The sequence below is a fragment of the Budorcas taxicolor genome, chromosome 15 (assembly GCF_023091745.1).
Source record: "Budorcas taxicolor isolate Tak-1 chromosome 15, Takin1.1, whole genome shotgun sequence".
NCBI classification, from domain to species: Eukaryota; Metazoa; Chordata; class Mammalia; order Artiodactyla; family Bovidae; genus Budorcas; species Budorcas taxicolor.
Window position 1 is genome coordinate 61,696,883 of NC_068924.1, and position 15,612 is coordinate 61,712,494.

The following is a 15,612-nucleotide window of genomic DNA, read 5'->3' on the forward strand; positions in this document are numbered from 1 at the left end:
TTTCGTTGGATGTTCTAGTTAGCTGCAGTATTTTTTAATGCCTTAAAAAGAATTGTTAGAAATAATTTTTTAAAATATGCGTCTATGTTATCTCTGTTAAATGCTGTGCTCAGATTAATCTGAGGCTCATTGCTTCTCATAGGACCTGTGAGTGGTAATGTTTTTGAGCTGTTATATTTGTTTTACATTGGCATGATAAATGGCACTTTATTGCATTTTCTTCTCTCATAATATATAATCATCCTGTTTAATTAATCCATTTTAGTCACTTCTTTGAATATCTTGCTGTCCTCTTTATCACCAGAATGACCTTATCCCAATTAATTGCAGAGAAATGGGGGTTTTGCCCCTTGGCATGAAGAAATTATAGTTAAAATTTAATTGTATGTTTTCAGTATCATAATTTAAGTTGCTCAGTCAGAAATTATATATGACCATACCACTTGATGGATGGGATATAAGGATTAACCTCAGGGATTAAATGGTTGTACACAGTAACCTTTTTTGACAAGCATTATCAGTTTTTTAATTTGAAAGGGTTAAGTGGCTCAAGGCTGTATAATCATGTATTTTATAATGATCTGGTATGGAAAAGTGTACATAAATCTGAAATCTGTCTAGCAAAGGAGAAAGTAAGTATGGTCACACAGCATATGTTGGCTATTTTTACAATGCTCTGGAATGCAGGAACTGACCCCAAAATTTGTTATTCCACTTTTAACACAATTGGACAGAATTGAGAAAGTTTGAACCACTTCTCCTAGCCTTCCTCCTTCCCCACTTGGAGCCGAGAATGATAGGATTAGACCATTCAGATTTATGTGAGATAGTCATTCTCTGCAGATGGAATTTTTTTAAAAAATTAGTATTTGGCAAATTTTTAAATCCTCTTTTCATTCAGGATAGAGAAACAGTGAGCCTTTGTGAAGAGCTTATAAAGTGATAAGTATAAACTAATTTAGTATTTCTTTTCATTTTAGATTTCTTCTGTGCAGAAAAAAAATGAAGATTTAGGACAGGAAGAAATTGTTCAGCTTTGTATGAAAAATGTTAAATGGGTAGAAGACCTATTTGAAAAATTCGGAGAACTTTTAAATCATGTACAGCAGAAATGTTCCTAACATTGCCACAAAAATTCCATCTTATTTTCTGCCACTAATGAGATAGCAGAGGCAGGTGGTCAAAGGGGGGCTCTGGAGACCTCAGATAATTGAATGTCAAGCAGTGGTCTTGTGTAGGCACACCTGCTTTGACCATGAACTTGCATCGTGGCCTCTGCTAAAGGACAGTGGTGCTGCCAAGGAAGTCAGTCCTTTGGAAATGAACCTGAATGTCACCGTGTTTTTATCCTGATGAATGATTTTTCTATTTTGTAAACCATTGGGTAACTGAGTTTTATTTTCAGAAATGTTTTTTGACAAATGATGAAGCATGCACTAAATATAATTTTTCTTTATTGCTAGAGAGATAACACTTAAGTAACTTGATTATTTTTTTCCTGACTCTGACCAAACACCAGAATGAAAGAGAAGTGGCAGAAAGCGTATGTTTATCTTCATGTCTGACCACAAAACGGAAAGTATTGTACATTATGTAAGCAGATCTGGTGTGATATGACATTCTGTATGAGAATATCATCAGTTTAAAAATGTAAAATTCAGAAACGGCATTCTGCTTTATGAACTTTTACTCTTAACATGTTCAGGAAACTGGATGTGGAATTGGTGCAATTCTATGACTGCTTTTTGTGTCAAATTATATGGTGATGAAAAAACAATGACATACTATTTTCCCTATCTCAAAAGAAAAGTATTTTCCTTTATACCATTTTTCCTTTGGAAAAATTTTCAATTGTACATTTTATTTCACTAATAGTTGTATTTTTCACAAGGAAAATGTTGTGGTTATAATTATGTTTGATGTATCTATACTACACTTTTCATTATTTTCAGTAAATCTTATTTAGTTATATGTTGAATTTCTATTGTGAATTTATCTTGAGGTAACCCTCTTTGTTTATACAGATTTACTTCAGTGTTTTCCAGAATATGCATTCAGTACTAGAATTAGTTTAGCTTTATAAATGGGGTTGTGTTAGACACTGCAGTCATTTTCTGATTCTTGAAAATAAATTTCTTAGTAAACTAGCACTTGGTTAACTGATTTGTCAAAATTAAAATTAACCACATTCTACATTTTGAAGAATAAAATTTGTAATTAGACTACATGCAGTGTTAAACACAGCCAACCTGACTCTTAGAACTGGAAGTGGTAGAGTCCTCCTTTTGGTGCCTTTCCAACCTTTATACATGCTATTGTAGCTCTCTTTAGTTGGATAGCTAGTGTTTCTTCAAGTAGTTTAGCTGAGACCGTGAATGTATTAGGTTCAACATGACCTTCTGTTTTTATTTCTGTTTGCCAACAGGATGCCTTATGTGTTTGAGAAAAATTTTTTTACTAGTGTCCCAGTGATCTTCTTTTCTAGGATTCTAAAGAAGTTGTTAATCATCATACTCGTGTTTATTTTACCACCATTTAGTGCCTTAAGTCCTATCAAAAAAGCAGTGTTACTGCTCCGTGCCCAAGTAAGACATGCTGGCGAGGCTATTGCTGTTGTCTTTATTTTGAGTTAACAGGCCAACTTCTTACACTTAAAACCTCAGTAAATTGGCAAAGAATTAAAGAGAGCATGTAACTTGATTTGAGAATCAAACAAAGTAGCATTGGGTGGAAATGGAGTATTTGAGTTCAGCTTACATATTTATTTCTGACGGTTATCTTATTGAAAGCAATAATCCTTAATCTACCAATCCTTATACCTGCTGTTAGACAAGATAATCATAGAAATTCCTCTCAAGAATTAAATGTTCCATTTCTGAACATTTAGGCAGCTTATTTTGAAAGCAAAAGTAACTTATTAGATTCATTTTGCCTAACTCCAATAAGAGAGTATCAGCACTGAGAGCAGCATAACATTAATTTCACTAAGTGGAGAAAAGTAGGAAGCAGCCATACTTCTTTCTGATACTGACTCTGGACAGAATTGGTTTCTCTTCATTTCCAAAGTGCAGAGTAGAGAACTACATCATCTAATGTAGGATTGTAAGTACACATCTTTCTGTTACTTCCCACAGCTTATTTGCCTGAATCATTAATGATTTAAACATTTTTAAAAGCCATTCTGCATTTAGGTAACTCTTGAAGTACAAGTTTGAAATCACTAGCCACATTTCCTTCATCATAAGGCCCATGGAAAACAGAGACATTCCTTGTTTCCTGTAGAAAATAATTCCATTTCCTTTTCAACTGCAGTTGCCCTTCAGCTGTTGGCAGTTGTATTCATATTAGAAAACAAGTGTTCTCATTAAACCAGAGGCCAAGTCTGTGATACTGCCTGAAGGAAACTCAGTTGCTTTGCACCATCTTCTCTCATTTGATCCATTATAGCATAGGCAAAGACATCAAACTCAGGCCTTCGTGAAGTGGGACTATTACTATGACATCCATACGCAAGTCCTTTCTTTGTATGAAATTGAATAGATACCTGGCTGGTTAGCATTCACATTCCTTGCCAGGGAGTTTAAAATGTGTAATATAGAAATAAGCTTAGGTCATAGATAGAGTTCAAGAGATAAAGCACATGTTGCCATAATCCAGGAAAACGTTTTTAAGAAAGATTGGATTTTTGTACCTACAGAAACCTAGACACAATTTACTATTTTTTTAAAAATTGTTTTGTTTTGGTATTTACTCCTATTTCAGATTAGTGGAGAAGGAAATGGCAACCCACTCTAGTATTCTTGCCTGGAGAATCCCATGGACAGAAGAGCCTGGTGGGCTACAGTCCACGGGGTCGCAGAGTCGGACACGACTGAGCGACTTCACTTCAGATTAGTGGTTAGAGAAGGGGCCTCCTTATTCCCATTTTCATGATGACCTAGTTTCTACTTAATTGACCTAATGAAGTCATAAATTTATAATGACATAAATTATAGTAAACAATAGAAACTACCCACTTTTGTATTATACTATCAAATAGAAAACAATGATGAGATAGAAAAATCTAAATTTTAAATGGCTTAGAAAATATTCAGATTATCTTTAAATTTCTAAATTTCATCTAATTTCTAAAACAAAATTATAGGTGAAAATTATAGGTGACTCATACATCCCCTTACTGTATTTCAAAGTCTCAGTTTCCTTTTAATATATGTATTTATTTTTGTTAAAGCAGCTATTTTCCAACCTGTGACTTTGGCGATACACCCATAAAACTAATATGGCATCAGGGTTATTGAATCAGCTTTGGGTCCCAGAAGTTGCTTCAGATGTGCACGTTGTGAATTTTATTGTATCTATAGAATATAATTTTTGTTTTAAACTGTAGTTTTCTCAGAAATACTTTTCAAAGAGTGAAAAATTCCAGGATAACTGCTTCTGTGTCAATTACACTTGACACATAACTGCACAAATGAACAATGTACACTATTAGTTGTACATTAACTTACATGTACGACTTTTGGCATCTGTGTTCACAAATGCATGTTTTTGCAAATCACCATTATTTATAAGTGACAATAATTGAGGTTAAGGTTACAAAGAAACCTGCATTTGTAGTCCAGAGTTTTAAGTGGTCCATAATACAATGTACGGAAATGTGAAAGACAATTTTGTATATTTGTTTGTTACTAACTCAGATCATTAAAATGAAAACAATTTTTTAAACAACAAAATCAGAATGTTTTGGGGTTTGGTTCTTTTGTTTTTAAGAATTGAAAACTGAGGTATTGTATTGTTCTTGTATCATCATGCTATAGATTCAACACGTATTATGAAGTCCTAAATAATTAGGTCCAAATGGTAAGGGGCCACCCATCATTTTCTCAAATGATTGTCAATGTTTGATGAATTATTCAGCTTCAGCTGACAATATCAGAGAGTACTTAGGACTTTCTGTGTTGAGATATGACTCTTAGCCTTTCTCCTTCTATAAAGAAGTATAAATTCTGTAATTTCTAAGTTTTATTTGAAAACAGTGCATAGCTAGAAGCAATTGCTAATATCCAGATACTTTTAATTATCTATGTAAACTGTTGAGTAGGTAAAAAAGAATTTTGTCTTGACTGATCCTTTGCTTTTCAAAATAGTAACATTTTGCCTTTACTTTTATGTAAATATTTTAAAATGTTAAGTATTTCGATGAAAAACATTGTCAGCATATTTGCTAGGTTTTAATTAGTCTTGAATATTATAAAGCACTTTTCATTCCTTGGTTTATTTTACACAGTACAGAAATAAGACTTTATCAAAAAACTTTAGATGTGTCTGACTCTTTGCAACCCCATTGACTGCTGCACCCATCTTTTTAAAAATACACTTTATATCTCAGAGAAGGTCTCTTAAACTCAGTTACTTAAGGTGACCTTCTCAAGGAAAATGTGAAGGAGGATACTTCTTTGTACAGAAATAAATTGAAGAATATGAAAAATATATTTTAAAAAGATACAAATCACTCTCTACTTAATCTTGACATCAGCCTAAAACACATTCTTAATTTTCAGTATGGGCTGAATCACAAGATTTAAGCTTTATTGCATTGTCCCTTTTCGGTGGTATGGCTTTAAGTAAATTCCTAAATTTCAGAGACACTCATGTTTAAATGAAAATTGAAAGGCACATTCCTAAGTGAAACAAATTATCTGGATTATTGATCAACTTAGGTTACGTATGTATCTTTCTTAGGTTAGCATTAATAATTTAGAACTGACTGGTTTCAAATGAAAGGAAGATACAATTACCTATTAGCCTATTGTTAAGCCTTATCTATTTTGTGATGTTAATCAGTAGTTAAAAAATTGTAAGAATAGCTTATGTTTTACTTAATTTACCTATGATATATAGTATATTGTTTTCCCTCAAATACAGATTTTCTTTTTATTTTGCTCCTTACAGTGTTTAAGGCAAAATGAAAATCATTTAAGACTTAGAGTTGAAAATAATGGACATAGTGGGAATATTTTCTTAAATGGCAGCCAAAATTATCTTTCTCCTGTCCTTCCCCTCTTTACAGCCTTTCCATGACTTTTCATTGCCTTTAGCCCAGACTGTCACAGTCTACAAGGAAAGAAGAATTCTTTCCCCATTGTGTCACAGGCGTAAGGAACATGTAGGTTTTTCTTGCCTTCATGTTCCCTCTGCTAAACTATTCATCTCAATCTTCAGATTTCACTTTAACATCATTTATGTTTAATCAGAGTAGGTTGGGTTTTTTTTGAAGTATAATTGATTTACAATGTTGTATTTCTGTTGTACAGTAAAGTGACTCATATATAAATATACACTTTTTAATATTTTTTCCATTATAGTTTATCCCAGGATATTGAATATAGTTCCCTGTGCTATACAGTAGGATGTTGTTGTCCATCAACTCTATATGTAATAGTTTGTATCTCCTGACCCCAAGCTCCCAGTGTCTCCCTGCCCCATTCCCCTCCCCCCTTGGCAGTCACAAATCTGCTGTCTATATGAGTCAGTTTCCGCCTCATAGGTTCACCTGTGTCGTATTTTAGATGACATGTATAAGTCATATCATATGGTATTTGTCTTTCTCTTGACTTGATGTGATAATCTCTAGTTGCATCTTGTTGCTGCAGATGGCATTATTTCATTCTTTTTATGGCTGAGTAGTATTCTGTTGCATATGTATGTACCACAGCTTCTTTATCCATTCATCTGTTGATGGACGTTTAGGTTGCTTCCATATCCTGGCTATTGTAAGTAGTGCTGCATAAACACTGGGGTGCATGTGTTTTTGAATTATGGTTTCTTCTGGGTATATGCCCAGGAATGGGATTGCTGGATCATATGGCAACTCTAATTTTAGTTTTTAGCCTGTAACAATTTACATTCCTACCAACAGTGTAGGAGGGTTCTCTTTTTTCCACACCCTCTTCAGATTTACTGTTTGTGGATTTTTCTTTTTTTTTTTATTTTTATTGAGGTATATTTGATTTACAATGTTATATTAGTTTCAGGTGTACAGCAAAGTGAATCTATTACTTATATATATATATGTATATACACACATATATATTCAGTTCAGTTCAGTTGCTCAGTCATGTCCAACTCTTTGGGACCCCGTGGACTACAACACACCAGGCTTCCCTCTCCATCACCAACTCCCAGAAGTTGCTCAAACTCATGTCCGTCGAGTCGGTGATGCCATCCAACCATCTCATCCTCTGTTGTCCCCTTCTCCTCCTCTCTTCAGTCTTTCCCAGCATCAGGGTCTTTTCAAATGAGTCAGTTCTTCGCATCAGGTGGCCAAAGTATTGGAGTTTAGCATCAGTCCTTCCAATGAATATTCAGCGTTGATTTGCTTTAGGATGGACTGGTTTGATCCCTTTCTAGTCCAAGGGACTCTCAAGAGTCTTCTCCAACACCACAGTTCAAAACCATCAATTCTTCAGTGCTCAACTTTCTTTATAGTCCAGCTCTCACATCATACATGACTACTGGAAAAACCATAGCTTTGTAATATGCTGTCTAGGTTGGTCATAACTTTTCAATTTCATGGCTGCAGTCACCACCTGCAGTGATTTTGGAGCGCAAAAAATAAAGTCTGTCATTGTTTCCATTGTTTCTCCATCTATTTAAAATGGAATGATGGGACCAGATGCCATGATCTTCGTTTTCTGAATGTTGAGTTTTAAGCCAGCTTTTTCACTCTCTCACTTCCATCAAGACGCTCTTTAGTTCCTCTTCGCTTTCTGCCATAAGGGTGGTGTCATTTGCATAACTGAGGTTATTGATATTTCTCAGTAATCTTGATTCCAGCTTGTGCTTCATCCAGCCCAGCAGTTCACATGACGTACTCTGCATATAAGTTAAGTAAGCAGGGTGACAATATACAGCCTTGATGTATTCCTTTCCCAGTCTGGAACCAGTCTGTTCCATGTCCAGTTCGGATGGTTGCTTCTTGACCTGCATACAGATTTCTCAGGAGGCAGATCAGGTGGTCTGGTATTCTCATCTCTTGATGGATTTTGTTGTGGTCTAAGGCTTTGGTGTAATCAATAAAGCAGAAGTAGATGTTTTCCTGAAATTTTCGCTTTTTCAATGATCCAACGGATGTTGGCAATTTGATCTCTGGTTCCTCTGCCTTTTCTAAAACCAGCTTGAACATCTGGAAGTTCATGGTTCATGTATTGCTGAAGCCTGGCTTGGAGAATTTTGAGCATTACTTTGCTAGTATGTGAGATGAGTGCAGTTGTGTGGTAGTTTGAACATTCTTTGGCATTGCCCTTCTCTGGGATTGGAATGAAAACTGACCTTTTCCAGTCCTATGGCCACTGCTGAGTTTTCCAAATTTGCTGGCATATTGAGTACAGCATTTTAACAGCATCATCTTTTTAGGATTTGAAATAGCTCCACTGGAATTCCATCACCTCCACTAGCTTTGTTCATAGTGATGTTTCCTAAAGCCCACTTGACTTCACATTCCAGGATGTCTGGCTTTAGGTGAGTGATCACACCATTGTAGTTGTCTAGGCCATGAAGATCTTTTTTGTATAGTTCTTCTGTGTAATCTTGCCACCTTTTCTTAATGTCTTCTGCTTCTGTTAGGTTCATACCATTTCTGTCCCTTATTGTGCCCATCTCCTATACATACATACATATATATATATATATGCACATATACTTTTTTAGATTCCTTTCCCATATAGGCCATTACAGAGTGTTGAATAGAGTTCCGTTTGCTATAAACAGGTCCTTACTAGTTACTTATTTTATATATAGTAATGTCTGTGTGTCAATCCCAGTCTCCCCATTTATCCCTCCTACACCTTTACCCTCCCCAGTAAACATAAATTTATTTTCTACATCCATTACTCTGTTTTGTAGATAAGTTCATTTATAGCTTTTTTTAAGATTCCACATACAAGCAGTGTCATATGATATTTGTCTTTGTCTGACTTCATTCAGTATGACATTGTCTGGGTGCATCCATGTTCCTGCAAATGACATGGTTTTATTATTTTTATGGCTAAGTAATATTCCATTGTATATATGTATGATATCTTTATCCATTCCTCTGTTGATGGACATTTAGGTTGCATTCATGTTCTGGCTATTGTAAACAGTGCTGCAATTAACACTGGGGTGTGTGTATCTTCAAATTATGGTTTTCTCCAAATATATGCCCAGGAGTGGGTTTGCTGGATCATATGTTAGCTCTATTTTTAGTTTTTTAAGGAATCTCCAAATTATTATTCATAGTGGCTGTACCAGTTTACATTCCCACCAATAGTGTAAGAGGGTTCCCCTTTCTCTACACCCTCTCCAGCATTTATTGTTTGTAGGGTTTTTTTTGATGGCCATTCTGACTAGTATGAGGTGATACCTTTGATTTGCATTTCTCTAATAATAAGTGATAGTGAGCATCTTTTCACCATCTGTATGTCTTCTTTGGAGAATTGTATTCAGACTAGGTTCTAACGCTCCAAACCAGATTCTATGCCCTGTGACTCCTCTAATGTAGGATCTACCATACTGAGTTGTGGGTGCCTGTTCCCGTCATCTGATAATAGGGCCACGTGTGTTGTCTTCACCACTGCCTTCCTAGCATCTAGTGCAATATTTGGTCTAATTAATATTTGATGAATAAATAGATACATGAAAGGAGGATTACAGGGAACATTAAAAAAGTAAAAACAAATTATACAAATTTGTGCAAGAAAGGTATTCATGACCTTAATAAGCAATAGCAATTACAACATCAGAAGAAAATACAGTGCTAAGCATTGGTATAATAGGAAAATTGCTGGTATTTTATGAAAAAATGAAATGCAGCAGCCGTAATTCTCCTGATTTTGCCCTCATGCAGAGTGAGTCCAAGGATGAGGACTTCATGTTCCTGACTTTTGGGCTTGAGACTCTCCAAGACAGAGTAGGGAACAAAGTCCTGCTAATAATAAATGAATATTTCTGTGAGATATACTCACTGTGAGCAAACACCCCTTGGAAGGAAGGTTCATTACTTGGGGAGGCTTCATGGATGCAATAATGATTAACTGGAGCCTCAGAGTTTGGGAGGACTTTTAAATGGAGCTGGCTGAAGAAGGCATAATAGTTTGTATTCAGGAGAATGATTTTGTTTCAGTTCTGCCACTAAACTAGCTCTGTCCTCAGGCGTGTCAGGTGAAGCCTAATCTGGATGTTTCCTCATCCTGAAAGTAAGATAAGGAAGTCTTCTAAAGTTGTTACTGTTCTTTGATTCTGGATAGAGAGACTGGACCCAGGTTCGATCCCTGGGTCAGGAAGATCCCCGGGAGAGGGAAATGGCAACCCATTCCACTATTCTTGCCTGGAGAATTCCATGGACCAAAGAGCTTGGTGGGCTACAGTTCATAGGTCACAAAGAGTCGGACCTGACTGAGCAACTAACACACACACACAGACTAATGTTTGAAGGAATGCAAAGTGGTTGAGTTTGGCAGCACCAAAACAGAGAGACAGCAGAATAGTGAGAATGGCCTTGCTCCATTATTTACTATCTTTTACCAGCAAGACTTCATAACAGTCATTAAGTAGCTTATCTTATACACACACACACCTGGCAGCACTTCATTCATCTTGTGACACCAGCGTAATATTACGTAGAATCATGTCTGATGTCACCTGTCAGTTGTGAAGTACTTAAGATCTGTATCCACAGTCTTCATCTTGATATCTTCAATAGCACAGAGACTTTCCCACATTAGGCACTTAATAGGTATGTGTTGAGTAGATGGGTGACTGTATAAATGAGGATTTTTTTGGAATCAGTTTAATGTGTTTTCAAGTTGACTTCTAAGTAGTTCAAAATGCTATATTGTCAGTGATCCATTCTGTTTTCTTTATCTTTAAAAGAAAACATCTCATATAGAACACATCGTTTACATGTCACTGAGCTCTCACTCGGTGCTTCTCAACAGACCAGAGTCCATTCTTTTAATTCTTGTATCTAACTTCATTTACTCTATGAAAGGAAATGGGCTATCATCAGAGAGTAGCTGTCTTTAAGCAGTGAAGCAAAAGAAATTTAAAACACTAGCAACAAAACAGAAAGAACCTGGGTTCAGAATGAATTTTTTAAATTAGCCTTGTTTACACAGACTCTTTACCAATGACTGAAAAAACCGTTAATGAGCCAATCAGCAGAAATTCTTTGCAGTGCCAGTTCATTGAGCTCATTATCAGATGATGTTATTTGACTAGAGTAGAAGTCAGGAAGGTGAGGTTTTTCATAGCCAACACTAATGCAAATACATTAACATTACCAAAGGAGTTTGCAAATAATTAGCTATCAAAAAGATTATGTATTAAAGCACCATTCATGAAGCATTGTAAAGCAAATATTTGCCTTTTCTTTTTTTTTTTTTAAAGTATCCCTGTTCTGCTTGTGAGGGCTTGCCTGGTGGTTCAGTGGTAAAAGAATCTCCCTACCACGGCAGGAGACACAGACAGGTTCAATCCCTGGGTTGGGAAGATCCACTGGAGAACAGAATGGCAACCCACTCCAGCATTCTTGCGTGGGAAATCCCATGGACAAAGGAGCCTGGCAGACTACAGTCCATGAGGTCGCAAGAGTCAGACATGACTTAGCGACAGCCACCACGGCTCATGAACTTGCTGCCATCCAAATGAGAAAGATGAGAAGTCACTGACTGCAGGCTGAGCGCCAGTGCATTATTCTTGGCCTGCTGTCACAAAATACCATCGACTGTGTGGCTTAAACAACAGAAACTTATTTTTTCCCAGAACTCTCAGATCAAGGTCCAGCAGAGTCCGTTGCCCGTGAGGGCTCTCTGCCTGCCTTCTCACTGTGTTCTCAGATGGCAGTGAGAGCCATTTGAGGCATCGTGATGGTCTTTTATTCAGGCCTGGAAACCAACATGAGTGCCCCTCACTTATGACCTCACTGAACATTAATTACCTCTCAAAGGCTCCATCTCCAAATCCTACCACATTGAGGGTTAAAGCTTCCACATATGAATTTGGAGGGACAGATAGACTGAGTCCATAACAACCACTGATGTATCAATGAAACGATGGAAGCTGGCTCTGCAAATAGTCATCACTGATTGTCTTCAACTTGTCTCTGCTCTATTAGGAAGCAAGGACACAGTTTGTATACACCCTTCTCTTCTGTTGTAGGATCTTCGGAGGTTCACAATGGAACTCCCTTAGCACAGAGATCAAAGACTTGCGCCACTTGAGTCATATTCTTTGAACTTCACACAGGCAATAATATCCTGTCCACTCCTAAATAAACGTTACCTTTCTCCAGTTCTCTTCTTCCACTGTCATTTTATGGCTCCAAACCACCATCAACTGTCAGGACTACTACAGTAATCTGTGAACTGCTGTTTCCACGCCTCCTTCCCATCTTGCTTTCCTTCCATCCATTCTCCACAAAGTAGTTATATGTCTCCCCTGTGGAAATCCTTCGGTGATGTTCACTGTGGTTAGGATAAAGGCCAACACTTTACTGGCAAACTCCACTTTCAGACAGGATGGAGTAACGGGGACCAGATATAACTCTGCCTTATAAAGGAGGATAAAATTATGAAAATGGTTTTCAAACATTAAAAAAAAGAGCAGCACAGTGTAGTAATCCTCAGGGAAGGGGAAAAAGCAAGTTGAGCCCTCTAATCGTCCTAGCTTACTACCTGGAAAGTTTTTAGGACACTACAGGAACAGTGAACCCAGAGCCTGTAGGTCACACTAAATTAAAGATATAAACTTCAGATGCTGGGGAGACCTAGGCAACTAGAATTTACAGAGGAGAATATACCAGAGGAGAGAAAGCAACCTAAAATGGGCAAAAAAGAGAGAAAGAGGGAAACAAAAAAATAAGTAATGGCTAAAGTTTTCCACAATTTAATAAAAATTACAAACCCAGGTGGTGCTAGTGGTTAAGAACCTACCTGCTAATGCAGGAGACATAGGAGACAAGGGTTTGATTCCTGGGTTGGGAAGAGCCCCTGGAAGAGAGCATGGCAACCCACTCCAGTATTCTTGCCTGGAAAATCCCTTGGACAGAGGAGCCTGGAGGGCTTCAGTCCATGGGGTTGCAAAGGGGTCAGACATGACTGAAGCGACTTAGCACACACACACTCACAAGCCCAAGGGACTTTCCTGGTGGACCAGTGGTTAAGACACCATGCTTCCACTCTAAGGAGGGCAAGTTCAATCCCTGGTCAGGGAAATAAGATGCTGCATGCAGCACTGCATGGCAAAAAAAAAAAAAAGCCCAGTATTAAAAAAAAATGTAGAAACCTCACATTAAAGCACATCATGATCAAATTTCTTAAAGCCAGTGATATATGCTGCTACTGGTGCTGCTAAGTCGCTTCAGTCGTGTCTGACTCTGTGCGACCCCATAGACGGCAGCCCACCAGGCTCCTCCATCCCTGGGATTCTCCAGGCAAGAATACTGGAGTGGGTTGCCATTTCCTTCTCCAATGCATGCATGCATGCTAAGTCGTTTCAGTTGTGTCCGACTGCGACTGCATGGACAGCAACCAACCAGGCTCCTCTGTCCACAGGATTCTCCAGGCAAGAATCCTGGAGTGCGTTGCCATTTCCTTCTCCATTGATATGATATATAGACCATCTTAAAAGCAGCCAGAGGGAAAAGACACATTACAGAAGAGAAAGATTGATATGACAGCAAAAATTTTGTCAGAAACAGTGAAGTCAGAAAACTGGAATATTTCTAAAGTACTGAAAGTACTGTCAATGTACAATCCTATACCTAGGGAAAACATCCTTCAAAAATAAAGGTAAAAACATTTTTAGAACATACAAAACTTAAAAATTCAACAGCAGAAAATCATCCCTACAGGAAAAGTTAAAGGCTGAAGATAGAAATCTGGAACGACACAAAGGATGGAAGAACACTGGAAGTGGTGGCATGTGGCAGGGGGGAAAGAACAGGAGATTTTATTATTTTAAAGTCACTTTAAAGGAAAATTATTGAAAACAAAATCACTACAATATATTATGGCATTTTATAACATATATAGAAGTAAAAATATGTGGTAACAATAGCCCAAAGCCTGGGGAGAATGGGAAAATTAAGTATGCTGTTGGAAAGTTCTTATACTATACCTGAAGTGATATAATATCATTTGAAGATAGGCTGTGATAAGCTAAGGATGTACATTATAAATCCTAAAGAAATCACATACACATACATATATACTTAATAAACCAACAAAGGAAGGGAGACAGAGAAAGTACAAAGAACAAATGGGACATATAGAAAACAATGGTAATTGATATGTTCATTCTCTGACCACAATGAAGTTAAAAAATAATATCAGAAAAATATCTGGAAAATTCCATACATTTATAAGCTAAACAAATACTTTTAAATAACCCCTAGTCAAAGAAGTGACAAAAGAAAATATTTTCAACTAAATTACAAAGATAACATCAAAATATGTTGAATGTAGCTAATGCAGTGCTTCCAGGAAAATTTATAGCAGGTAAAACTAGGAAAACTCTAAAATTGATGATCTAAACCTCCTTCCTTCTAATTAAGAGATTAGAAAAAGAGGAGCAAATCAATCACAAAGTAAACAGAAAAAAAGGAGCAGAAATTATGAAATAGAAAATAAATAATAAATCAAGGAAACCAAAACTGAGTTATTTGAAAAATGAAATTCATGAACCTCATGCTGGAATAATCAGAGGACAAAGAGAGCTATTACCAATAATGGAAATGAGAGTGAAGGCAACACTACAGTGAAGTGAAGTGAAGTCGCTCAGTCGTGTCCGACTCTTTGTGGCTCCTCCGCCCATGGGATTTTCCAGGCAAGAGTGCTGGAGTGGATTACCATTTCCTTCTCCAGGGGATCTTCCCGACCCAGGAATTGAACCCAGGTCTCCCACATTGCAGGCAGACGCTTTACCGTCTTACCCACCAGGGACGCCCAATGGGATCCTATAGATGTTAAAAAGAGAGTAAGGAAATGATCATGAATAACTTTATGTCAACAAATTAGATAAACTGGACAAATTCCTTGAATAGAAACTATGAGCTCATTCAAGAAAAAATAGATAACTTGGAAAAAAAATTTTGTGTGTTGTGTTTATGCCCTGTAACCTGAAAACTTACTTATTCTTATCATTTTTTAATGGATTTCTTAAGATTTTCTATATAAAAGATCATATCATTCACAGACAGTTTTACTTCTTCCTTCATACTGTTGCTCCCTTAGAACACCTAATACGATGTTGAAAGGCAGACTTCTTGTCTTTTCTCTGATCTTAGGGGAAGCACCCAGTCTTTTACCGTATAATATGCCGTCAGCTCTCAGGTTGCTCCTCAGGAAGTGGTTTGGGGTATGCCCACAGTCATGCTGAGATAACAGTGGTTTTGATAGAGTCGTCTCCCTGTCTTTTCTTGGACACACCCAGGCGTTGCACTTCACTAATTTCCAGCAGATGGTTCTCTTGTTAATTTATGACTGGGCATAAATTGCTGTTCAAGTTACTCCAGTCAAGGCTCATTTGAAGGGATAGTTTCTGAGGTCAGTGTTTGATATTTGTTCTGACTCC

The 15,612-nt window shown here is 37.0% G+C and overlaps 1 protein-coding gene across 1 annotated transcript in view; it reads left to right on the forward strand.

Moving 5' to 3' along the window:
- The window catches only part of QSER1 (glutamine and serine rich 1), a 42,462-nt gene extending 40,770 nt beyond the window's left edge, over window positions 1–1,692 (forward strand). Inside the window, exon 11 of the mRNA XM_052653131.1 lies at window positions 981–1,692. Coding sequence (XP_052509091.1) covers window positions 981–1,121 — 141 coding nt within the window. The 3' untranslated portion in view covers window positions 1,122–1,692. The remainder of the gene's footprint in view (window positions 1–980) is intronic.
- The last annotated feature ends 13,920 nt before the right edge of the window (window positions 1,693–15,612 follow it).